Here is a 27,489-nt window from a genome sequence, read left to right on the forward strand (position 1 = left end):
GCCACAGTGCACACTGCATTATCACGATAGCGCCCCTAAGAGGATCTGGCTGGTATTGCACCTTCTCGAATTCAAAGAGTAGGGTAAATCTGCAGTGCCACTCGGCGACCTTGAATAGGTTATTAAAATAGAATAAAAGCAATAACAACTTGCCACGGAGATATCCGTGCTTCTGTCCACAACGGGTGGAATCGAAACACGGAGATATCCGTTGTTCGTCCCCAATGTGTTAAGCGTTTATTAACATGTCTATTTACCATGTCTATTCTAGTTATCTTTTTTATTATTATTACTATTGCACAATCGAAGCAGGCATGGCCAACTGCATTTCACTGTATGTCCTGGTATGTATGTGATGAATACAAATCTTGAATCTTGAAAAGGCTCAAGGAGTTTTTGCATTGAATTCAGTTTTCGGGAAGCTTCAATATTGAAAAGATTTCTCGTGGGAAATTTAATTTCAGTTCGGTTCAAACGCTTACCAGACTGTTAGCGTTGGTCTTCTTGGTCTCAACCCTCTTGTCCGCGGTGATCTTTTTGATGTTCTCCTGAGCTTCCTTCAACCTAGGAGAGAGAACACCAACGCTCAACATCCACAAGGGATTGGACCGATCTGCTTCCACATGATTATGCAACGTTCAATGTCTGAAGGAATTTAGTTGTGAAACGGAACTGCACACTGGAACTACCACAGCTGAACTAAGAGAGTTGCATTAAAGTAGCTAGTAAATACATAGAGAAGCAGTGGGCCCGGTTTTCTAGCAGGGGCCTCCCCGTCGGCCCATGGCGAAGTTGTTTGTAAGAGCAAACACACGGCAGTAACCATCGAGAGCACTTTGCAAATGCACACATTCACACGCACACACACACCCTGGAGTTTGTGGGTAGTGAAAGCCCCGCAAGTGAGAAGCAGGGCAGAATGACAGTGGGCCGATGAGATAATGAGGCAGTCTTTAAAAACACTTGGCTTTTACGAGTGTGCAAACAGTATTTAAAATAAACTTAATTGTACATAAGCACAATCAGCTGTGGGTAATACGGGATACGATAGCCTAGTAAACAATTAAGAGAGGCCATGGATGCATGGCAAGGCTGTGAAATCATTAACTCCTTCACAGAATTTACCATCTCACAGGGAGGGAGGGCCCAGTTCAAAGATAACATGGCTCTCTTGACTGTGTGTGGCGTTTATGGTGTGTAGACTGACTCCAAGATCAACACTGGCAGTACTATTGACTCCTTAATATCGATCAACCGATGCTGCAAAACCCAAAAGTCTTAGGACCTAAAAGAGCCGTGACAGGACCACAAAACACATTTTCTTTCAAGTTACTGTACTGTACAGCTTTGTTGGCCAATTAAGCAGCTTCTCTCTCTGCCTCAGTCCTGTGTGGCCTACTCTGTCAATCCAAGTTCGCTTCCCAGTGCTGCTGCTGCCTCCAAGAGTCGCATGTCCAGATCGCGAATTATTTAAGGTAACCAACTTGCGTCTAGACACGGTAGCGGCAGAGCGGCAGCATTATGTAGCAGTAATTCCCCCTCTTTTAACATCGACGGCTAGCTCAACTGGTTCGCCGCCTTGCTGTGGATCCTGCGGTGCGTTGGTAACAAGTTCGAATCCCTTCATTTTTTTTTCTTTTTTTTTTAACGTGCATTCTTTCGCCGGTTAAATTTAGGCATTGTTTCGGAGTTGGTTAAGGTTAGGGTTAAGTTTAGGCATTGTTTCGGAGTTGGTTAAGGTTAGAAGGGTTAAGTTTAGGCGCTGTTTCGGAGTTGGTTAAGGTTAGAGTTTGTCTTAGAGCATGGCAATATTCTTTCGGAGTTGGTTAAGGTTATGGTTAAGTTTAGGCATTGTTTCGGAGTTGGTTAAGGTTAGAGTTTGTCGCAGAGAATGGCAATAGAATGCAGCCTATTTCCGCACTGCCGCTCTCTCGCGCTGCCGCGGTCACATGGGTGTAGTGGCCAATCAGAGAAACGCTGAACACAAGTTGGTTGCCTAAAATATTCACGCGTCCAGATCATGGCAACTTTTTTTTTTTTTATCCACTTTTTCTCCCATTTTTCTATATTTTCTCCCATCCCAATTTTCGTATCATCCAATTCAACCCTCCCCTGTCACGAACGCTGTTTCTTGCCTCCCACAAGCCGGCTGCAATGTGGACTAAGTCATACATAGCACAAGTCCCCTCCGGTACTTGAGGTAACAGCAGTCGCATCTTTTCACCTGCGCAGCTCGATCTCTCAGTGTCGAGGAGTAACGCGTGGGAGGCTCACGCTGCCCCCGACACTTCCTGATTCTACTGCGCAGGCGCACCAACCGACTTGTAGGAGTCGCTTGTTCACAACGTCCGATCCCCACCCTTCAGTTTCCCTCCCCGTAATACGGCCAATGTGTATTACTGCGGACGACCAGCTAAACTGAAAACAATGTGGAGAGCTGGATTCGAACACGCGAATCCTAGCGTCTCCACACTGGTGGCGAGTGCCTTGCCCACTACACCACCTAGCCGCCCGATCATGGCAACTTTTTAACAATTCTCCCACAACACACAGTCTTTAACGGTCCCGGGCCCCCTGTCCGCTGGCTAATAAAGCCAGGCGGCCGCCAGGAGAGCCTGTTGTCCCTCGGTGGGACTCCCCCCGACATGACGCCTCGGGTCAGGGGGAGAGTCGTAAATCTAGGCCCAGGCTTTGAGACATGGGACCAGGGCCTGGTCTTCTCTTTGATGGCCCTTGATGGCCGTCTGCTTTAATCACAAGCCAGTGTCTTTGCTCGGTCTCCAATGTAGAATTTACATTTACTTTGTGTTGTCATCTTTTTGTATTTGTTAGCACCACATGTGAAAGTGAGGCAGACAAAACGACTAGTCTGAGGTTAAAATGATTGTGTCTGGGGTCATTCTGGTAGCTCAGGCACATACCATGTACTCATGTGGGTCATTCTGGTAGCTCAGGCACATCTCATGACTTCTCTGTATATTAATAAAACAAAAACGCCTTACAAGTAAATGTGAAAAAAGAAACAAGTCTCACTCTGGTGGCATTGTATGGGAGTGCATATATTCAACTGTTAGTTCCAAATTAAACACCTAGTTTCTCCGGCCATTCAAAAAGATAAAAAAAGATCTCTCAAGCTCCGGATGCTAAATAGATTGTGTTAGTTAAACGTGCTATTTTTCCACAACCTTAGAATTGGGAATGTGGAGTCTCACACTCACCGCTCCTTGGATATGGTCTTGTTCTCCCTCTTCCAGGTGTTCTTGAAGTCACCGCAGAACTCGTACCACAGCACAAAGACGTAGTCGGGGGCCACCTCCTTCTCACCGGACTTGGGCTTGAGGCCAAAGTAGCTCACCATGTCCAGGAAGCTGATGAAGACACACACGGCAGAGAAGGAGGAAGAAGATACCATGATCATCGGCACTGCATATGCTTTTCTTTTGAGCATTACGATTTTATTGGACTTTAAAAATAATCTCCGTATAATGAGTTGGAGAAGAGAAAGAAGCAGATGTGTCTGTCTGTCTGTGTGTCTGTCGGTCTGTGTATGATACATAGAGAAACACACATACACCCATGTATACATTCTTCATTTCAAAATTCCATACATTTTCCAGACCGTTCAGTTGTCCACTATGATGTCTGCCCAACAGCGTCTACATGAGACTATAAACAAGTCCATATCACACTCAGCTGTAGATACTCCACCATGACAGTGGGTCTTCCAACTACAGAAAGACGTATTCATCATGTGTTATCAGGATTGAACAGCAAAATGCTTACATACTTTTCCAGACATTGTTTCCAGACTAGTTTGTCCCTAAGCTCAGGGGTTCATTTAGGAGCGTTGCATGAAGCCTCTCCAGTTGTCTCACTGCCCAAATGTTTAGACTAAGGCTTTCACAGTAGTTACTGTCATAATACAACACATGTGCACTTCAGTTACCACGGTGACACCTCACTCACGTCGTCGTCCTGTAACGTTACTTTGCGGAAAAACAGCAATGTATTAGCTTCTCCAAAATGGACAAAAATTACAATACACAACTGATAATAAAACCAATGAGACAGATGATGTTGCAGTTCTCAATATATTACTGTGACTGCAAGAAAAGACCAACCATTGACGGGAGTTTACTAACTGGTGAGTTTCAATAAAACGATCATCAATATATGAGACAGTTAAAGGGGCTATGCGTTATAAATGTCATTTTTCAGTCTCTAGCATTGTATTATAGTAATAGGAGTTCGTATCAATGTGTTTTTGGGCCCAAATACTATATTGACGAATTCCTCAGCTACAGCCCATCCCCTGTTTGCCTCTAGTAAATCAGGTCATGTTGATTTGACGAGCTGGGCAACGTCACAGGGCGCTGTTTATAGCGCACGGTGATGTGATTGGCTCTGTGGTTTTAGTAATGCCCGCCTCCATTCTTCGACAGACAGACCGGCGTTAGCTCTCGGGACTCGGGAGCGATCGCTAGCTAGTTAGCACCAGCCGGGGCCGGCGTTAGCAACCGGGGGCGTCGCGGAGCATTCAGCCTGCTGGCTACCTAGATCCACTTCAACCAGCGTCGCGGAGCATTCAGCCTGCTGGCTACACAGCTTGTCGGTGTGCTAATAGCCTCTGCAAGCTAACGGTAGCTGGCTCCAGGCTATTAGCACATCGACAAGCTGCTGGAGCTCCCGACGCTCGGCTGGTTGAAGTGGATCTAGGAATGCTCCGCGACGCTCCCGGTTGCTATCATGTGCAGGTCCTCTTCTCAGACCTGTGTACTGCACACGCATCATGCAAGCTACACATCGCTGCATGTTGATCAATGGTGGCCCACTCGGTGCATCACAGTGGGCTACTATTGTGCTAACAACAACCGCGGTGTCCGGCTTGTCGGCCGGCATGAGTGCTCGATTTAAAATGGTTCTCTCCTCTTTGTATACCTTTGTCCTCACAAGTATTCTGCCAGGGAACTTATGGATACGACAATAGTAGTAGTTATAAGGTGTTTGATCATTGTGTCGTTGTACATATTGTGTATACACCGTTAGAAGCTAACGTAGCTTAGCTTGGTAGCTATTGTGCTAACAACATACCCCGACGTCTAGCTTGTTAGCCGGCATGAATGCCCGATTTAAAATGGTTCTCTCCTCTTCGTATACCTTTTTCCTCACAATTATTCTGCCAGGGAACTTATGGACACGACAATAGTAGTAGTTATAAGGTGTTTGAGCTTGTAACGTTAGTTAGCTCATAGCTATCGTTTGAGCTTGTAACGTTAGTTAGCTCATAGCTCTCGTGTACCACGATAGCTATGAGCTAACTAACGTTACAAGCTCAAACACCTTATAACTACTACTATTGTCGTGTCCATAAGTTCCCTGGCAGAATACTTGTGAGGACAAAGGTATACAAAGAGGAGAGAACCATTTTAAATCGGGTATTCATGCCGGCTAACAAGCTAGACGTCGCAGCATGTTGTTAGCACAATAGTAGCCCACTGTGATGCACCGAGTGGGCTACTATTGATCAACATGCAGCGACATGTAGCTTGCATGGTGCAGTGCTTTGCCCCACAGGTCTGAGAAGAGGACCTGTGGTACCCTTGACTGAGATTTCATAATCAAAACTGTTAGATCAACCCTGAAAACTGAAAATATCTGTGGTAATAGTTCATAACATGGACTCTCAGAGTGATGGAACCTATGTTAGCTTCTAACGGTGTATACACAATATGTACAACGACACAATGATTTACATTATTACAAATATGGTAACGTGGTTGTGGCTTTTACAAATAGTGGTAACATATATATATATAGATAGACAGTACTGCTACATCTCTATATTTATGACATACCATATTTGTATGTAACCTGAAACCTAAGGGGGGACCCTGATGTAAACAAGACGAAAGTCTTTCTCTGGTCTGCATCCCCTTAACAATTGTGTGTATTGAGCTGTACTGTATTGTACCCATTCTACAATCTGTTAATAAAGTTTTCAATCAATCAATCAATCAATCAATAAGACCTCCACCTGGATGGAATGACGGGGAGATGGGCGGAGCTATTTGGTGGGTGGCTGTCACTCAAAGTGTGGGTGGAACCAAGCCAATAATAGCCTGCTTTCGTGAGGCTGAAAAATGCTGGTTTTGAGTACAAGATTAGAAATATAAAACAATGATTATTTTTGGAATAAAAATTACACATGTGTTACATAGACTCACAGGAAGTGTGTAAAGTTGCCCAAATAGTGCTAGGAATAGCACTGCATGACACCTTTAAGTTAACGTTTGGCTAGCTAGCTAGAAAGTTGCTAGTGCAAATGTTACAATGTTGCCAATAACTAACAGCTATTAAGTCCAACACGCAAAATACCTCAAGGCAATTAACACTTCTAGGACCGCTGGCAATGCATGGATCCTCCCAGTTTGGTGTTCAAGGTCCGGTTCAAGTTTTGTAGTGATTTTGAAGACTGACTGTCAAATCTATACTTGCATCGCTCATCGTCCAGTGGGGTTCCCTCGTCCCAAAAGATGCTTCTTGGTATCTCCTCCTCTTTAAATCACCATAAATTCAGCTGTTTGTCTTTATGTTCCACAATTATTCTACTTTAAGAGACTGGTCCCCTCAAATTATTTTCATTGAAAAAAATTATAAAATGGTTACTAAGGACCTTCTAGCAATGCATAAGGGGATACTTACGTAGCTAAGGGAAACACTTAGAGAGATCACAGGGTTTTCCCTTACAACATCCTCAGGGAACCCTTATGGGTTTTCCCTTAAACCATCCTAAGGAAACCCTTATGGTGATTTCATGCAACGAATTTCTTTCCTAAGGCATCCTTAGATGAAAATCTTAGCCTAAGTGGTTTTATGCAACCGGGCACAGGGAATTATGTTTTATTATTACATGTGTGCTTAGGTCCCTTGTATACAGCATAAAGGAGTGAGTATAGGAGGAGGAAGGCAAGAGATGGCAAGAAAAGAAAAAGAGAAAGAAAGAGTGAGCTGGGAGGTGAACATTCACCATGCTGGGCTACAGGGGAGAGCGAGTAGCAGAGCCTGCAGGACCACAGCCATGAACATACCGCTACCCCAAGGGACACAGCAGACCCCCCCCCCTCTCTCTCATGTGAAAACACACATACTTACTCACTTACTCAACTCACTCACGGTGGGTCTCTCATGCAGAGGCACCACACTCCAATGACTCTTCCCTATGGACAGCAGAATAAGCCTCCTACAGTTGAGACTAGCTTGTGAACACATGATGACGCAGTCCGTAACATGTGAACTCACAACGAGCTCCTGGATTGTGTGTGTTCACGCTGCTCCACGGTTCACTGGCACAGTCTCCGCAGCAGCTTGTAGAGCAAGCTCCTCAAGCCTAATTCAATTGTAACTAAATCTCGACTCTTCACAAGGCACTCCGCAGCGCTCGCCAGGCATTAAAAGCAGCCCGCTGCTCCAGGGTCTCTCCCTAACCCAAACATTAAAGACATTTTCTGGCCCTGCCTGTCAGAGGCTTGATAAAGAGGGCCCATGATTCAGGAGACGCTCCCCATGTCCCATTGACACCCGACAGACACCCTGACCTCCAGATGCTAGGTGGCTGTTGCCAGGCTAATCTAAGACATGCTGGCGCGGGGTGGAGTAGGGCAATGTGCTGCGCAGACGGCGCGCTGCCAGAGCACGGAGGCTGTCTCCGCGATGCGTCATGCGCCGCGATGCTCCAGAGGGATGGGGAGGAGAGCGCCGTAGATCATCCCCTGCTCCGCTAAAGAAATCACAGGAACAGGGTTACGTGGAAGTTTGATTTACCAAACCAACGCGGCGTCCGGGGTGCCTTTGTAGCGGTCGGCACGGTCCTGGCGTGATGAATTGGGCCTCCCTCTCCACTGGCTCCTTTCCTGACCCCAGGTCATGATGTCAGAGCGAACACAAATCAAAACGCATCCTGGTCTGTGACCAGCTTAGCGCCTTTCCCTTTTTCCTGCGCCTCGCAAGCCTACGTCCCAATAAATACCCAAGCATGCCCTCGAAACAGATGCATGCAGATGCACACACGCAAATACAACTACAAACCCCCGCCAATATAATTTATGCACACGAAAACATTCACGCACAAAAACATTTACACGCGCACACACACACACACACACACACACACACACACACACACACACACACACACACACACACACACACACACACACACACACACACACACACACACACACACACACACACACACACACACACACACACACACACACACACACACACACACACACACACACACACACACACACACACACACACACACACACACACACACACACACACACACACACACACACACACACACACACACACACACACACACACACACACTCTCCTCTGGTCTGTGCAACGATGTCACTGCCGTGAGAGGGTTGATTACCGTGCCCATGCTCGGGCATTCCTCACTGACAGCTATAAAAAATAGAAAACAAGACCCATACCAAACCATGAGCAGCCATGAATACCAAGGAAATATTTGGACAAACAAGTCAACATTCCTAGAGTCTCCTGCTAGTCAGAAACAAAAGGAAAACCATCATGCGTGAACTCACTCTCCTAGGCCCGTTTAGCGGCTACAAAAATGTGATTCTTGCCCTCGCATAATGAGCAGGTAAAGTAACACCAACCACCATGAAGCGTGCGCTCTGACCGCACAGTGAAATGTACTACAGGCAGCAGTTGCGCCACATGAAATTGAGCATGATGAAGGAGTGGGGGGAACTTAATGGGCCGGAACTGTGGACAGAACCAGGAAACGTCAGTGGAACCCAAACATGGGAGCCGACAAATTAGGACTGCATGTTGGAAGTGAGGGAGGGGGCTTCGTGGCTCACACTGGACGGGCCGTGCCTCCCGAACGACGCCAAGCCTTAGTGAACTGGTTAGAAATGTCAGCTTCACTCAAAAGGTCAGAGCCACGTTCCACGCTTGCCAATTAAGCCAACAGAAAACTCAACCCATACGTCACCGAGGCGACGCAGAGAGGGATGGTTTCTCCGACGGTGGCTCGGGGGCTTCAGGTCACGGCAGGGGATCAAAAAGACCTCGGGGGAACTCGGCGACTCCTACCGGGGGTCGCGGGCCGAGGTATTAGGTAGCACTGGGGGGATGTGGTGTCTATTGCCTTTATTAACACCGAGCCGTAACATTACTGCCACTGCGCTGATGTATGCATGTATGTCTGTCTGTGTGTGTGTGTGTCCACGTGTGTGTGTGTGCGGGGGGTTGTGCGCGGATCCCTCATCCAGGACAGATGTGAGAGCCCACCCAGGCCCCGCTGAGCCCACCGACGCCCATATTCATCACCAGTGTGTCACTTTTACGAGGTGCCTCTATGGGAACCTGAGAGAGACCCCCCCCCCCACCCCTCTCTCTCTCTCTCTCTCCCTCTCTCCTTAGCACCACTCAACCAGCCCCCTCTTTAGATTAAATTAAAGGGAAACTTCATTAAAAAGGCAAAGGCGCGGTCAGCCACGGGGCCCTTTTGATCAATATCCAAGTTTAACACCTTCATTACAGTGTCACTCACTCATGCACACACGCACACCTACAAGCACAAACGGAAAGCTCGTAGCAGATAAAGAGATCACTATATCCCCAAAGATTGGTAAGAGGGGAGGGAGGGAGAAAGAGAGAGAGGGGATGAGATAAAGAGAGCTGTAGTCACACTTCAGTGCTTCTCTTTGCTTGAAAAAAAAACTAAAAAACACGGCAAAACATGAAACAGAACCGTTTGGAAACATTAGCTGAGTTATAGGATTGTCCGAAGCAATCAACCTTTTTAATTGTTTATAGTTTCCATTTTCAAGCGATCGGCGTCTCTTGCTTTTTCCCCTTTATGTGCTTTGCCTGATTTATTTTGGAATTGGGAGAGTTAGGATATAAAGCAAACAATTCCGCTCTCAATCCAAACAAGGACAAAATAATCTATTTTCCGTGTTTGTCCTTCCCGCTGTCCTCAATATGAAACGTTCCAGATATGGCCTCGCTCTAACGCCAGCTAAGCGGCTGCCAGTGCGTGCTATGCCCATAAATCAGACGCCTCAGGCAGTGGCTCTTGGGAGTCTTCGGTTTCGAAAAGCATGAAAACAGTGATATGAACTGCAGGGAGGAAGCAATTGTGTTCAGTGTCTGCATGTGTCTGTGCATGGTGCATGTTATGTGTTTTACGCACGGACATGTTGTATGTGTCTTACGCACGGACATGTTGTATGTGTCTTACACACGGACATGTTGTATGTGTCTTACGCACGGACATGTTGTATGTGTCTTACGCACGGACATGTTGTATGTGTCTTACGCACGGACATGTTGTATGTGTCTTACGCACGGACATGTTGTATGTGTCTTACACACGGACATGTTGTATGTGTCTTACACACGGACATGTTGTATGTGTCTTACGCACGGACATGTTGTATGCGTCTTACGCACGGACATGTTGTATGTGTCTTACACACGGACATGTTGTATGTGTTTATGTTGTATGTGTCTACGCATGGTTGCATGTTGTATGTGTCTACGCATGGTTGCATGTTGTATGTGTCTACGCATGGTTGCATGTTTTCTTTCTTTTGATCAACTTTTTCTCCCCATTTTCTATTTTTCTCCCATCCCAATTTTCGTATCGTCCAATTCTACCCTCCCCTGTCTTGAACGTTGTTAGACCATGCCTCCCACTGGTCGGCTGCAATGTGGACCAAGCCTTGCATCACGTGTCCCCTCCGGTACACGAGGAGGCAGCCGTCGCATCTTTTCACCTGCACAGCACGATCTCTCAGTGGCGAGGAGTAACGCGTGGGAGGCTCACGCTGCCCCCGATGCTTCCTGATTCTGCTGTACAGGCGCACCAACCGACCTGTAGGAGTCGCTGTCCACAACGTCCGATCCCCACCCACCGGCTTTCCCACCCCCTAAAACTGCCAATTGTATTAGTATGAACGACCAGCCAAGCCGGAAGCAACGCCGAGAGCTGGGCTCGAACCCAGCATCTCCTGCGTTAGTGGCAAGCGCCTTGCCCACTGCGCCACTTAGCCGCCCGCATGGTTGCATGTTTTATGTGTCTGCATGGTTGCATGTTGTATGTGTCTGCATGGTTGCATGTTGTATGTGTCTACGCATGGTATGGTGCATCTCGCACGTCCCAGAGTGAAATCCTGTCTGTGGTGACTGTAGGTGAGCAGTCTATATACCGTAAGTCTCCATTTGTGAGTATGTTTGTGTCTGAGCTCTCTCTCCTGTCTGCCATCTCCAGGCTTCTCTCCTGACCCCTATTCCCATCTAGTCATTCCATCAGTGATCCCAAGCCGTTCTCACAGAGACAGAGCAGCCTGGATACTGGGAGGCCCCAGGGTCTGATCCCAGCATCTCACCACAAGCCTCATCAACTAGTGCTAATGACGACGGCTATACAAATGGGCCAGCATTACAGCCATCAGATGCCAGCTATGTTATCTATGTGAAACATGCTAAATAACTGATGACGGCTACATGACGTTTGCCATCAATAACACGTGGGCCGTCTTCCCCATAGCGTTTTGTCAGGAGGCTCCTGACAACTCTAATGATATAATAACTGAGGGATAGGATAATAGGTCAGTAATAACATGTTGCACAGTGTATGCGCCTACGCATGTTGCACAGTGTATGCGCCTACGCATGTTGCACAGTGTGTCTATGCATGTTGCACAGTGTGTCTATGCATGTTGCACAGTGTGTCTACGCATGTTGCACAGTGTGTCTATGCATGTTGCACAGTGTGTCTATGCATGTTGCACAGTGTGTCTACGCATGTTGCACAGTGTGTCTATGCATGTTGCAGTGTGTCTACGCATGTTGCACAGTGTGTCTATGCATGTTGCACAGTGTGTCTACGCATGTTGCACAGTGTGTCTATGCATGTTGCAGTGTGTCTACGCATGTTGCACAGTGTATGTGTCTACGCATGTTGCACAGTGTATGTGTCTACGCATGTTGCACAGTGTGTCTATGCATGTTGCACAGTGTATGTGTCTACGCATGTTGCACAGTGTGTCTATGCATGTTGCACAGTGTGTCTATGCATGTTGCACAGTGTGTCTACGCATGTTGCACAGTGTGTCTATGCATGTTGCAGTGTGTCTACGCATGTTGCACAGTGTGTCTATGCATGTTGCACAGTGTGTCTATGCATGTTGCACAGTGTGTCTATGCATGTTGCAGTGTGTCTACGCATGTTGCACAGTGTATGTGTCTACGCATGTTGCACAGTGTGTCTATGCATGTTGCACAGTGTATGTGTCTACGCATGTTGCACAGTGTGTCTACGCATGTTGCAGTGTGTCTACGCATGTTGCACAGTGTGTCTATGCATGTTGCAGTGTGTCTATGCATGTTGCAGTGTGTCTATGCATGTTGCACAGTGTATGTGTCTATGCATGTTGCACAGTGTGTCTACGCATGTTGCAGTGTGTCTATGCATGTTGCACAGTGTGTCTACGCATGTTGCAGTGTGTCTATGCATGTTGCACAGTGTATGTGTCTACGCATGTTGCACAGTATGTTGCACAGTATGTTGCACAGTGTGTCTACGCATGTTGCAGTGTGTCTATGCATGTTGCACAGTGTGTCTACGTATGTTGCAGTGTATGTGTCTACGCATGTTGCAGTGTGTCTATGCATGTTGCACAGTGTATGTGTCTACGCATGTTGCACAGTGTGTCTACGCATGTTGCACAGTGTGTCTACGCATGTTGCAGTGTGTCTACGCATGTTGCACAGTGTATGTGTCTACACATGTTGCACAGTGTGTCTACGCATGTTGCACAGTGTGTCTATGCATGTTGCACAGTGTGTCTACGCATGTTGCACAGTGTGTCTACGCATGTTGCACAGTGTGTCTACGCATGTTGCAGTGTGTCTACGCATGTTGCACAGTGTATGTGTCTACACATGTTGCACAGTGTGTCTACGCATGTTGCACAGTGTGTCTATGCATGTTGCACAGTGTGTCTACGCATGTTGCACAGTGTGTCTATGCATGTTGCACAGTGTGTCTACGCATGTTGCACAGTGTGTCTATGCATGTTGCACAGTGTGTCTACGCATGTTGCATGTTGCATGTGTCTCACGAGCGGACATGTTGCACCTTGTATGTGTAATAATAACACAACAGGGATAATAACTAAATACAAATATATAGATTATCCGTCTTAACATAAACGGATATGACACTTTGGGCTTGGAAGGTTAAATGTGTTTTGGCTAGAGAGGCTGGGGGTGGTCGGTAGAGAGGCTGGGGGTGGTCGGTAGAGAGGCTGGGGGTGGTTGGTAGAGAGGCTGGGGGTGGTCGGTAGAGAGGCTGGGGGTGGTCGGTAGAGAGGCTGGGGGTGGTCGGTAGAGAGGCTGGGGGTGGTCGGTAGAGAGGCTGGGGGTGGTCGGTAGAGAGGCTGGGGGTGGTCGGTAGAGAGGCTGGGGGTGGTCGGTAGAGAGGCTGGGGGTGGTCGGTAGAGAGGCTGGGGGTGGTCGGTAGAGAGGCTGGGGGTGGTTGGTAGAGAGGCTGGGGGTGGTTGGTAGAGAGGCTGGGGGTGGTCGGTAGAGAGGCTGGGGGTGGTCGGTAGAGAGGCTGGGGGTGGTCGGTAGAGAGGCTGGGGGTGGTCGGTAGAGAGGCTGGGGGTGGTCGGTAGAGAGGCTGGGGGTGGTCGGTAGAGAGGCTGGGGGTGGTTGGTAGAGAGGCTGGGGGTGGTCGGTAGAGAGGCTGGGGGTGGTCGGTAGAGAGGCTGGGGGTGGTCGGTAGAGAGGCTGGGGGTGGTCGGTAGAGAGGCTGGGGGTGGTCGGTAGAGAGGCTGGGGGTGGTTGATAGAGATGGTCTCCTACCTTTTCTGTGCCGTTTTGAGCCGCTCGTCTTCTGCTTTGTGTTCCTTCTGAGCTGTAAAAACAAAACAACGATGAATTAAAGATGGAGACAGATTGGGAGTGAGGCATTATGGGGGTTTGTAGCGGCTTGAGGTCACAGTCCGATAACCACAAGAATAAACATTTCGACTACAAAGTAAGACGAGGTCAATCACAGAGGACTGATGCAAGACCACAGGATATATACACACACTATATATCACTGCGGTTACATCCTTCCAGACCCTGCCTCGACTCATCAGTTTGAGACTCGGGGGGGGGGGGGGGGGAGAGAGAAACTCCAGGTTGAGTTGTCTACGGTACAGGGAGCGTGTTACAGAGGTGTCAGTTAGACGCATTGTAAAGTTTGACATGTTTCTGTGCGAGTGTGTTGACGTTGGCGAGTGTGAGGTTGTGATGCCTGGTGTTAGGGAGGGGGGGTCTGTGTTACGGAGGTGTGTGTGTGTATGTGTGTACAATACGTGTGTGTGTGTGTGTGTGTGTGGAAGGGAGCCGAGGCAGGGGCACAGGGCTGAGCGGCGTGGACTCCTGCCATGTAAAAGTGTGTAAATGCAAGGCAGATGTGTGCGGCGGGCCAGGCCGAGGTGCAAGAATTTATCTAGGGCCAGAGAGTGCCTGTGATCTCAGATTTATTGCATTTTTTCCAGATTCATCCTTTTTACAATGATGGGGGGACCTTTCCCACTTGAAGATTTAAGAGGGGGAAGTCTCCAAAAAATTGTTCAAAGGCAGGTTTGGGGGTCTTCTGGGAGAGGGTGAGCTTAAGCCTCCAACCAACCAACCAAGCACCCCTTTCGCCTTTAGTTTTTTAAACATGTATATTGGTATGGGGGGGCTGAGGTAAACCTAATGAAAGGGGGTGGTCATGGCTTCGATGTGGGGAGGGGAGGGGGGGCGTGACCAATGGAGTTAGTCTCAGTGGGGGTCAGGCTGGCGCCTGAGGTACCCCTCTGGTGCGACGCTGTGCAGAGGTGGCACAAGTGCTGAAAGACAGAGAGAGAGAGAGAGCGAGAGAGAGTGAGAGAGAGTGAGTGAGTGAGAGAGAGAGAGGATGTGTGAAGCTTCTCTTCCTCCTCGTGTAAACATGAAACCAGTAGTGGCCAACTAGAAAGTTATGAGACACGCATGCTGAGAAGGACAATAAATTAGGGCTTTAAAACTCTGACACACTTTTCTAAAAACCACCACTTTACCTTCAGCAGCCAGATAACAAAAGAGGCTAGAGCTAGAGAGAGAGAGAGAGAGAGAGAGAGAGAGAGAGAGAGAGAGAGAGAGATAGAGAGAGCGAGAAAGAGAGCTATAGGAGTAGATGCTTAGGGAAGGCAGAGGCTTTCAGTTGGAGCCTCAATAGAGCCCCCATCTCAAAACATACTCATCAGTCACACCACAAATGTCAAAATACAGTATAGTATATGTGGAAACTACGGTACATGAGCCTAAAGCTGCCCCCCCACTTTTTTTTCTTTTTGAAATCTTCTGGTCACTTTCTTTTTGCATCCCTTCAGTCTTTCTTTTGACACGTTACAGTGCAGTCAGAGGAGCCTTGTTAAGCCTTAAGGTCCCCCTATAGGGGACTTTTCTTTTCTTTATCATAAATCGATCAATAGAGACCGTATTAGATCCCCAATTATCATATCATGGGGTATCATTGGAAAGCCACACTCATTGGCTACAACCCTGTGCAAAGATTTCCGAGATCGCCAAATGATTGACGGAGCTAGAGCCCCGGGAGTCGGGGGTGGTAATGTGTACTTTTGCGTACTTTGGGGCACGCCTCACATATCGGCATGTAACTCGAGAACCGCTGAACGGATTTTGTCACCTGAAAGGGCAATCGACAGGCAACAAATAGGGCTTTAATTCGATCTATATATTGTATTAAAATAAATGCACACCCGAGCCACTAGAGGTCGGCAACGAATCGTCCACATGTGGGCCCTTGGATGTTAAGAGGTCAATGTTTTTAAATATCTTTGTAGCCAAGAGTAAAGACCATAACCCTATCAAAAACAGTAGTCAAAGTGTATATTTTCATTTTTACCGATGTTTTATACGATTTGTCGGAAATACACATTTATCGGAAAATGCTAATTATAGTAAAAACCGCAAGGAAATTACTAAATCCAGATTCAACCCTGCCATTGGAAAGAGGAGCATTTTCCCTATCCATAGATGTATGATTTGGCCATAATAAGGTCAAGGTCAAGCTCAAGGTCAAATATGAATTTATAATTAAAATCGATTATCATTAATTACTGTATCTACAAATCCTTCTGTTTAATCATCTTCCCGCGGTTCATTTGCTTAGATTTTTTGTACACATGATCTCAATAAGGTGGTGAATGAGCTCAGTGAGCATTTTCTCCTACCCGTATCAATTTTTGATCAAAGATGCAAAAATCATAAATCACAATTTATATTCTCCTTTGTTTCATCACAATTTACTCAAGCCTAGTAACAGACACAATATTTCTGACACTGGAAATAGATACCCCCAGGTCCCTAGATGTTCCTAGATACCAAGAACATGCAAATTGACCTTGCAGAAGTGGAGCAATCTTCCATTTACTTAGGCATGTACCTTTAGGCGAAATACGGCTTACAGCTTATCAGGTTAAGATCTTGACAGAATACTCAAAAAACACCAAATACTGTTCCCTGCATTAAGCAGCCATTATCTGCACACAAAAAAAGGCTGCATTCGACGACTGTGTGGCAGACCGCGATACACTCATCACACACTGCTATCTTTAAAGGTTGAGTGTGTTCCTCCGATTCACAGACGACCAAGTGAGCGTGAGGATGAGAGGACAGTCATGCGTTCCCTAGGCGAGCTGGACAAATAAAATGTTACACAACCCCCCCTGAAATATTAAAGGCAAGAATTTGTTTTCAATTAGTCACAGCGTGTATTCAGTGCTGAAAATATACCGCTCACAAAACTCCCCAGAGGTTTCAAAGAGCTTCCCTTAAAGAGGGAACAGAAAAGGTGGTTGAATGATTGTTTATGTTGAAAAATCGACACGGTCCAAACTGGGAGGATTTTTTTCTTCAATTGCTAAATAAACAGCTCAGAGAGAGAAGAATCACATCTGGCAACTATGGAAATAAATAGCAGGGGAAATACATAAGAAAAACACAATTTAAATATGTGAGGGAGAGACTTAGTTTAATCCAGACTTCCACACTTCATCAATCATTCATCCCATCAATCATTCATCCCATCAATCATTCATCCAATGTGAATGATAATAAAACATATATAAAATAAGACTACAATGTAGGGCTGGATAATACGGTCAACATCATCACAATATAGTACAATATGGTATAGCACGATTTAGACAGTATAACAATAGTTGACAGTATTTGTTTTTTCCCCCCAGTGCAAAGTACAGTGATTGAAAATATATTCTGTATATTCTTTTTTTCCAGTGGTATATATTGTTGATGACGGCATTATAAACATGCATAGGCTACTTTTGCATGGATCCATGGCAGTAAAACTTAAAATCTGGTATACCTCTCAGCCTTATAAGAAAGTTGTGCGTTTAAAAAATGGAAAATCTACTCTAAAATATAATTGATATCCATGTTATTTCTATAATAATGTGCAGCTCAGTTTCAAATTGTGAATATGAACAAGTCTCTGAACAATAGAACAATAGAGACGAGGCTCTGGTGATGATGTCATCAAAGAGACAAATCCTGGAGCCGCTCCATTGACAGTGATTAATAGAACCCACTCCTTGGACACAGACGGTACCCATAGTGCTTTTACTGGGATATGGGTACATCTTCTGATTTAGAGCTTTAAGCCCTTTTAAAATAAAACTCATTTGGATGTAATAGTTCAAACAAAATTTCAAGAAAGTCGGTCTCTAATTTATTGTCAATGGACCAACTCCAAAATGTGTCTTGATGTTCTGGCTCCCAGCTTAGGGAGACGGTTTTAAAAAATTCATGCCAGAACCTTCTCTTAAATGCATCTCATGTCCATCTCTTATCTCTTAGATTCCTCAAGCCTTATCTTATCTCTTCAATTTGCTCTTGAGATGTGCGTACGGTACGAGAAATCAAATCAGATTTGTGAAGCGTTTCTAATCCCATGATGGGAGCAAGTCTCTCTCCATCTCTGAAATAGATGGAAGAATTTGCAGTTGGCAAGAGGCTATAAAACAGAAGTGGTACCAATGTCCCGTCACACGCGCAACACACTTTAGACGGCGCCAGCCGACCTACAGCCCCAGCCGACCTACAGCCCCAGCCGACCTACAGCCCCAGCCGACCTACAGCCCCAGCCGACCTACAGCCCCAGCCGACCTACAGCCCCAGCCGACCTACAGCCTCAGCCGCATCTCATAAGCCTGGTGATGGTAATCTATTCTAAAGTCAAGCACCCTGCATCCCTGTGATAAGGTAGGCCACCAAATCACTTTCTTTTCTTTAATAACAAACCTTCCGGGGGATAGTGGGTTCTTCCACTACTATATGCGTAGTTTTCTATACATAGGCTGCAGTGTTTCCCACAGGATTTTCAGAGACTATGGGGGGTGAACCTCCGAGTCTCTAGGGGGGTCCGGGGGCATGCCCTCCCGGAAACTTTTTTTGTTGTACATTTTAAAGTTAAATGCATCAATCTGGTGCACTTTGAGAGCAAAATAAGGAGGCTAGATCTATGATGAACTTTGTGCTCAAAACACAAAATCGACTAGACTAGTGCTTCCCAATCTTCTCCTCGAAGCACCCCAGCCGTTTCAATGTATTTGTTAAATTCCACCACCAGCACACCTGATTCAACTTAACTAGCCCTTTATTAGTTGAATCAAGGTGTGTGCTGGTGGTGGAATTTAACAAATACATGGAACGGCTGGGGTGTCTCGAGGAGAGGTTTGGGAACCACTGGAGTAGAGCATACATTTGAGCCATCAAAGAAATTAAGCAAAAGTGGTTACCTGTGTTGAACTGGTTTATTTTTTAGAAAATAAAAACGACTACTACCACTGCCAATACTACTGATACATCCCTATTGGCAAACTTTATATGTTGAAATGTATTGTCTATGTTGTTGAAAAAATGAATAAAAAATTGTAAGTAAAAAAATAAAAATTTTAATGTTTTTATTTATTTTTTCTTCTTATTATTTTTTTTGTTCATTATACAACTGTGGCGGGCCGCCACAGTCTAGGTAATTAATGGGAAACCCTGGGCTGCCCATTAATCATTACTATGTCGTTAAGCCTAGTTATTACTTTGATAGTCTAAATACTATTACGCAGTATTGATGTGAATTATATTTATTTTAAATATAGATTACATTTCTTTAATGTTCAGATATCAAAACGAGTGTGTTCTGTGTTAGGACAGATTTATGGACTTCCACTCTTGATATAAACATGGTTGAAAATTGGTGAATGCCACAAAATTGCTCCTTACTCCTTTCTTCTTACACACAATTTAAGATCATATCTGTGCGTACGCACGGTTCTTGCGTATGCCACTGGCTTAACCGTCCCGAGATCATTGGAACGGCACAACGTTGATTTCATATCAGGGTATATTTTCCTTTTAAGTTCAGAGCCGAGAGAGGAGGTCTAAAGGCAGATTGATGGAGGGCCGACGGCCACATAAGGGAAGGAGTCACGGGTAAACACGGGGGCACTGCCTTACAAGAGAACGGATCAATGAATTCTGGAGGTGTCCCCTGTTACGGGGGAGATCACATGGGCCAGTTTAAGAGGCAGAGCTCGGGGCGTTCAGGGTCACCTGAGGGCCCCGCTGTGGGATTCTGCCTGCAGGCTTCCAGGGGTTAGGACTGGGTTATGGGTCAACTGACACTACAGAAACACAACATCTATCAAGGAGACGCAGCACCGTTACTTATATTAACATGCTGGCGTCCGCCGATACCGCCGTATGAAGATTCTACAGTATTCGTGCTACGTCGTGTACTCGATTATTTATCCATAGCTTTCCACATGTTCTCCGCGCTCCGTTACATGTGGTGAGCATGTAGACATTTAAATTCAAAAGCCTTCACCACTCTCTGATGACGCGAGAGCGGTTGCTTTGTTTTGTATTTCGAAGTCATGGAATCATCACGAACAACGATTCAACGCCATGGCTTCCAAAGCACGGGCAACTGCTGGAAGAAGTCTGTTTACAAAAGGAGAGGTTTACAAGTATTCCCCTGGAAGGTTTATACTCCAGACGTGTGTTTTTGTTAACCAATGGCATTTTGAAACCAGTGGCAACCATGGTGGTTTTAAGAGCTTTCAAATATTCTGTGATATTGACCAAGGCTCAAAGAGAGAGAGCGAGCCTCGGCGCTCACGACACTTAAAAAAGGTGGATAAACAAAATGCTCCCACTTGCACCACAGCCTGTGGCTGCTAGGCAAACATCATGCCAACACAAAATCACATGAAGTAACAAACATCTTTTTTTAAGTGTTACACTGCAAACATCACACGGCCTCAGTCAAACATTCACCCCGTTACCGCGAACATATGGCTGCAATCTCCCCGCGAGATACCTCATCTGCATCTTTCATAGAAAGAGCCTATTGTTTCTCCATCCACTGCCCTGCCGCAAGTAATGTGGCCAATTAACTCTTTAATGTAGTCACAATGCAGACCTCCCCCGTGTGACGCCCACACTTTAGTCTGTCAGTGAGACTTTGACAGATTGGAGAGGTTTTCGATGTCGACCATACAGAGATACCCCGTCTTTCAAAATCTTTTTACGCTGATGTTCAATCAGAAGCCATTGGCCATGGTCAGTATGTCCCCATTTACAGCTGCCTCTTTGCAGGGCAGAAATGTGCCCTGGGCCTGCGGCTTTCAATGCAAATCCACAAAGAGAGAGATTGCAAGCAGGTGGCTGCTGAACTGGCAACGCAAGGCTTTATGTCCAGCTTTTGTTTGGTTGCCCTGCGGTTTATCCCCTTCTAGACATGGAGAGAGGTTGGTAGTTGCGTGCGGCGCCCCCTGGATGTACTGTTGTGACAAATGGCTATGGGAAAAAACACACTAGGCCCGTTCTGATAAAACTGGATGCCCTTGTTGGCACACGTTCAAAAAGGAGAGCAGGCTTCAGCATTTAATTACGCTTACAACATGAATGTCCCATCAGGGACTGCAGCTTCAATGGTATACATGACCCATACTTCATGGAAATATGTACACAGTCACTCCCAGTAAATCACAGAGTTCCTCCGTGTAAACTGCTATAGTCCAGATAAAGGCACTCTTGCTTTTAGATAAAAACGGCTAGACATCGCATCTACAAGTCACAGCATGAGGACTGATACCATAGATAAGACCCAAGGCAGACGTTACACAGACAACGCAGACATGCAATTCAGTTGCGAGTTGCAGATGATGTAATTTTCACGTTGCAGACAAGTTTCTCATTATACTGCAGGGGGTGTTGACATTATGCAACTCATTGTGCAACATCAGCCTAAGAATCCAGGGAGTGGATACCATGCATATTGAGCAGGACACTGCATCTCCTGATGGGGTGGGTGCTGAGGACTGAGTATTGACCCGTTTCTTATTTATAAACATACCGCGTTCGACAGCGACTCCTACAGGTCGGTTGGTGCGCCTGCGCAGTAGAATCAGGAAGTGTCGGGGGCAGCGTGAGCCTCCCACGCGTTACTCCTCGCCACTGAAAGATCGAGCTGCGCAGGTGAAAAGATGCGACTGCTGTTACCTCAAGTACCGGAGGGGACTTGTGCTATGTATGATTTAGTCCACATTTCAGCCGGCTTGTGGGAGGCAAGAAACAGCGTTCGTGACAGGGGAGGGTTGAATTGGATGATACGAAATTGGGATGGGAGAAAAAAATATAGAAAATGGGAGAAAAAGTGGATAAAAAATAAAACATACCGCGTTCGAGCCAATCAACAATACAAACTGAGTCACGTGACTAAGTTTCCCCCTATACCTGTGCGAGTTGCTCCGCTAAAAAAGCATGACAGGGCACAGGGCTCTATGGAGAAACCATGAACACTCCCCTGACCAAAAGTGGTTTCAAAAGGTGGTCTTTCACCTTTTACATTATCTAGCTTTGGCATGGATTGCTTGTTTAGATCACTAGCATGGCTAACAAATGCAAATATACTGTAGTCTGTCCCGTTGTTCCGACCAGGATTACGTTCCTTTTTTCCCCTTTGATGCGAGCGCACACTGAGCCTGACGTGGACGAGAAACACATCTACTGTATAAGGACCATCAAGGGTACAGAGACTCATCAGAGAGCCCTCGGAGTGACTCGGTCCCTGCCACGGTGGTCCCCGGGCCTGTCCCACTGAGCCCTGGCAGCCTTTACAAGGCCACAGCCAGGGGAGTCCTGCTAGCTTTATGGCAGCCAGGAGTACACGAGAACCGTGTTAGGGGCAATGTGATCCCCTCTACAGGCCGGTCCTCGTGCTGTCTTACAGTCCTCTCTAAGCAAGAACATACTCACACAACCACGTGCGCGCAACACACAAACAAACACCCATGCAAATATGTAAGAAAGACACACACACACACACCCTCTGTACCACCCAACCAACTGACAAGGCAGAAAGTATAATTATACGTTTGGACTTTTTAAAGGTCTCTCGCCGAGCTTCTGGAAGGAACACAGGGCTTTTCTAGCTCTCCGAGCTCCTTTTCATGACCATCTCCTCAGCTATAAATTCTGCGGCCAAGGAATGTTTCATCTTTGAAGCCACACAGAATTTTCTTTGAGTTGTTTTACATCTCCAGAGGTGACAGGGGGCGCGTAGGAGTCGAGCGGAGGGGCAGGGATCCATCACCACAATCTAGCAGTGAGGATTTGTGAGGAGGGTGTCATGGTGTGTGATTTGTTGAGGTGCGGGAGGAGCCTGGATAATTCAATTCCTCAACAGGGCTGACGAGACTTTGATGATTACCTCAGATGGGGTATAAAATATTTTGTATATTTCTAATCAATGGAGCGTTTCTCCCCATAGCAGCCAAATGATGTGTGGATGCATTCAGAAATGCCGTCAGGCCAGGATGAATGGAAGATAACAGAATTCACGATAAGTTGCCCTTAGTTGCAATACCAATAGCTAAAATCATTCATAGTGTTAGTTTTATTTTCAAATGACACACCTTTTGTAGAAACACACTATTGAAACTATATTACACAGTGTAATTACAAAGCTGTACCTCATAACATCCGATATGTCATTAGTACATTGTTACTACAATGTAATTAGCATAGGTACGGTACAGGATCATGTTAGCGTTGCTCACCATTGGAAATAAAGTTCTCCATTTTGTCCTTGAAGGGCTGAAGGTGATCCTGTGAGGAGTTGGCACACACCTTCTGGACGTCCTTCTCACAGGCTGGACGGGAAAGGCCAAAGAAGGGAGGAGAGGGAGATGTTGAATTAGCAAACATGGTTCAGTAAGAGATCATTGCTCTCACCAGAGTGAATTGAAAGTCCGATTTAGAAGGATAATTCCAGTTATTCTCAAGTGTATTTCTCAAGTTGCATTTCTCTGGGCCCTCGAGTAGGCTTTCAGTTCTCCTGGCTGCATTCAATATAAAAGGAGCACCCATGCAACAGTCAACATCTTTTGTTTTCTTCCCAAAACACAGAATGCTCTTTAGAATCAGAAAGGTCTTTATTTGCCAAGTCGTTTTCACATACAAGGAATTTGACAGATAATACAATAAAGAGGTGGAGTAAGATAAAATGAAATATGAACTAAGTTGAGCACAATAGAATATAGTATAATTATGAAATAAAATAAAATATAGGCCAGGGCTGTACAACTATAAATAAAGAGGTTGAATAATATTAAATGGGATATAAACTAAATTAAATTAATTTCAATAAAAAAAAAATATATATGGCTACTTTCAGGGAAATTTGTTGAACTGTAAGAGAGAGCTAGACGCTAGCTAGACGCCCCAAAAGAACACAACCTGCTCATAATAGTGGTCCAGTTGACTGATTTCTGTCAATAGATCGGTATGCCACCAAATGATAGGAAAAATAGGGTCCAAGTTGAAAATAACTGCAATTATATTTTACGTGGAAGCAAAGACTAACAAGAAAAAAACGAGTGTACACACGGTATACTGTGTGAACCATTTTTTATTGTCAGAACCAAATCACTGAGTTTGGTTGTAAAAGCACAGCTACAAAGCCAATGCATATGCCACAGTTTTATTTGTAGATTTTTGTTTGGCTTTTATAGCACTATGAAAACACACATTCTTTAGCAAAAGGCTATATGATCTTGGCGTAAACAGTGGTCCCATCCTCTGGATGAGAGACACTTCCTCTCCAACCGGCCGCCGAAAACCTTTATTAATACAAATTATGTATCCATGTTCCAGTTTTATGTACTGTATATCCAGAGCTTCAATACACTCTGTACCGATCACAAATACCACCAACCTGGTTGTGTGGCAATAAAGGTATCTTGTATCAGTGGCAAACTGGTGGAGACTGTAAACAGTTTTAAATATCTGGTACTTTTCTAGATAATAGGCAGAGAACGCAGATCACATATTTAGGAAGTGTTATGCAACAGTGTTATGCTCAGGAAACACAACATAAAGTCAGCTGAGCGACTTGTATTCACATAACACAACAGGAAGTCAGCTGGGGGACGTGTATTCACATAGCACAACAGGAAGTCAGCTGGGGGACGTGTATTCACATAGCGCAACAGGAAGTCAGCTGGGGGACTTGTATTCACATAACGCAACAGGAAGTCAGCTGGGAGACTTGTATTCACATAACACAACTGGAAGTCAGCTGGGAGACTTGTATTCACATAACGCAACAGGAAGTCAGCTGGGGGACTTGTATTCACATAACACAACAGGAAGTCAGCTGGGAGACTTGTATTCACTCAGAACACAACAGGAAGTCAGCTGGGAGACTTGTATTCACATAACACAACAGGAAGTCAGCTGGGAGACTTGTATTCACTCAGAACACAACAGAAAGCACTGAGGATAGTAGATGATTCGGTCTCCCAAGTACTGCACAGCACCCTCTCTCACCTGGACCGTCAGAAGGGGGGCTATGTGAGACTGTTGTTCATTGACTACAGCTCAGCGTTCAACACCATAGTCCCCACCAGACTGGTGGACAAGCTGATCGAGCTGGGTCTGAGCTCCGCTCTGAGCGCCTGGATACTGGACTTACTGAGTGAAAGGCCCCAGGCGGTCAGGGTGGGGGGTCAGACCTCCAACACCATCACCCTGAGCATCGGGTCCCCCCAGGGCTGTGTTCTGAGCCCCCTGCTGTACTATACACTATACACACATGACTGTGTGGCCAAGTTCAGCTCCAACTCCATAGTGAAGTTTGCGGACGACACAGTGGTGGTGGGGCTGATCTCGGACAACGACGAGAAGGCCTACCGGGAGGAGGTTGAGGTACTGGAACGCTGGTGCCAGGACAACAGCCTGCTCCTGAACATTGGTAAAACCAAGGAGCTGAGTGTGGATTATAGGAGAGGACAGCAGGAGACACACACACCACTGAGGATAAACGGGGCCACCGTGGACAGGGTGAGCAGCTTTAAGTACCTGGGGGTCCATATCGCAGAGGATCTGACATGGACAACACACATAGACTCAGTCGTAAAAAAGGCGAAGCGACGCCTCTACCACCTGAGACAGTTAAGGAAGTTCAGAGTATCTGGGAAGATACTCCAGTCCTTCTACTCCGGAGCTGTAGAGAGCATCTTGACTGGAAACATCACTGCCTGGTATGGAAACAGCACGGCACAGGACAAGAAGGCCCTACAGAGAGTGGTGCGCTCAGCCGAGCGTACCACGGGTATTGCACTACCACCCCTGCAGGTTCTATACAACAAGCGGTGCAAATCCAGAGCCTGCAGAATAATGAAAGACCCACACCACCCCAACAACAGCCTGTTCATGCTGCTCAGGTCAGGCAGACGCCTGCGAACACCAGCTGCTAGGACAGAGAGACTTCGGCTCAGCTTCTTCCCACAGGCCATCAGAGCCCTGAACACTGAACTCTCCACACACAAGCACACATGAGCACACACACAACACACACACTGTACACGCTCACACACTAGCAGCCACTTTAACATGAGCAAGCACACACTCATGCTGCACACGCCCACACTTATGGCCACTAAGGAAAGGTCACTTTAAAAATAGTATAGTATAACCGGAGATTGTATAAATTAGCATGTACAGGAAGACACTACCAAAGGACCTAGTATGTCCTCCATGCTCTGTAAATAACTTATGTACATATACCGATATGCCCTAACATGTTACTTGTTTATTGCTTATTGTTTATTGCACAATGTTGATTCTATTATATGTTATTTGCACATCATTGCGGGCAAGACCACCCGCATTTCATTGTATACTTGTATGCCGTGACAAATAAATCTCTTGACTTGACTTGAGGGTGGCATTGGCAACTAAGAACATCCATAAGAAATAATTAATCCCAAGTACAATTAGCCTCCTCAATGCGAGATGAACATTGATCATGCATGCTTTTTGCACAGTTGCACAATTATAATTATGCATTTTCTGCACAGTTGTTATCATTAGGATAGGCCATTAGGATGGTCTGCAACTGGTGTACTCTTAATGTTTTGTTTTGAATGTCTACCGTGTGATTCACTGACATGACTATTTATGTGTTATGTGCCAAGGGAAGCCAAAGACAATTTCCCACCCTGTGTGGACAATAAAGTTGTATCCTATTCTATTAATTGCAGGCATGTCACAATCACTGACCCTCACCAGAGTGTGGTGGGAAACAGCCTGTGCTGAAGTGGTGGTGTGACTCAACAAAAACCCTTCCATCCAGCTGGCTATTAAAATGAGCTGGCAATCACTTGAAATAAACGTGGGTTGTTTTCACAATGTAAAAAGAGAACAATGTTTGCCTATAAATGAGGCCACAAATGGGGAAAGTACCTCAAATAATACAAGTTCTTAACTGTATTTCTCAACTGTATAAAATCGCAATGTCACAATAACATAATTATGCCGTGCAAACCCTTTTGAGTGAAGTGAGGAGTGGACATTGAGGTGGACAGCAGAGGTGGACATTGAGGTGGAGGACAGCAGAGGTGGACATTGAGGTGGAGGACAGAAGAGGTGGACATTGAGGTGGAGGACAGAAGAGGTGGACATTGAGGTGGAGGACAGAAGAGGTGGACATTGAGGTGGAGGACAGCAGAGGTGGACATTGAGGTGGAGGACAGAAGAGGTGGACATTGAGGTGGAGGACAGAAGAGGTGGACATTGAGGTGGAGGACAGAAGAGGTGGACATTGAGGTGGAGGACAGAAGAGGTGGACATTGAGGTGGAGGACAGAAGAGGTGGACATTGAGGTGGAGGACAGAAGAGGTGGACATTGAGGTGGAGGACAGAAGAGGTGGACATTGAGGTGGAGGACAGAAGAGGCAGAAGGAAAAGGCAGATAAACATTAACTACAGGTGCAGCCTGTAATAACTCAAGTCAGTGAGCCTACTCATCAA

The 27,489-nt window shown here is 46.0% G+C and overlaps 1 protein-coding gene across 1 annotated transcript in view; it reads right to left on the reverse strand.

The window, feature by feature from the left end:
* LOC311225608 (formin-like) overlaps positions 1-27,489 on the reverse strand; it is an 86,611-nt gene that overhangs the window by 2,847 nt on the left and 56,275 nt on the right. The window contains 4 exon segments of the mRNA XM_084310989.1: positions 483-564; positions 3,219-3,368; positions 13,918-13,969; positions 23,235-23,327. Coding sequence (XP_084167115.1) covers positions 483-564; positions 3,219-3,368; positions 13,918-13,969; positions 23,235-23,327 — 377 coding nt within the window.

This window comes from Notolepis coatsorum (assembly GCF_963971535.1).
Source record: "Notolepis coatsorum genome assembly, chromosome: 3".
Classification (NCBI taxonomy): domain Eukaryota; kingdom Metazoa; phylum Chordata; class Actinopteri; order Aulopiformes; family Paralepididae; genus Notolepis; species Notolepis coatsorum.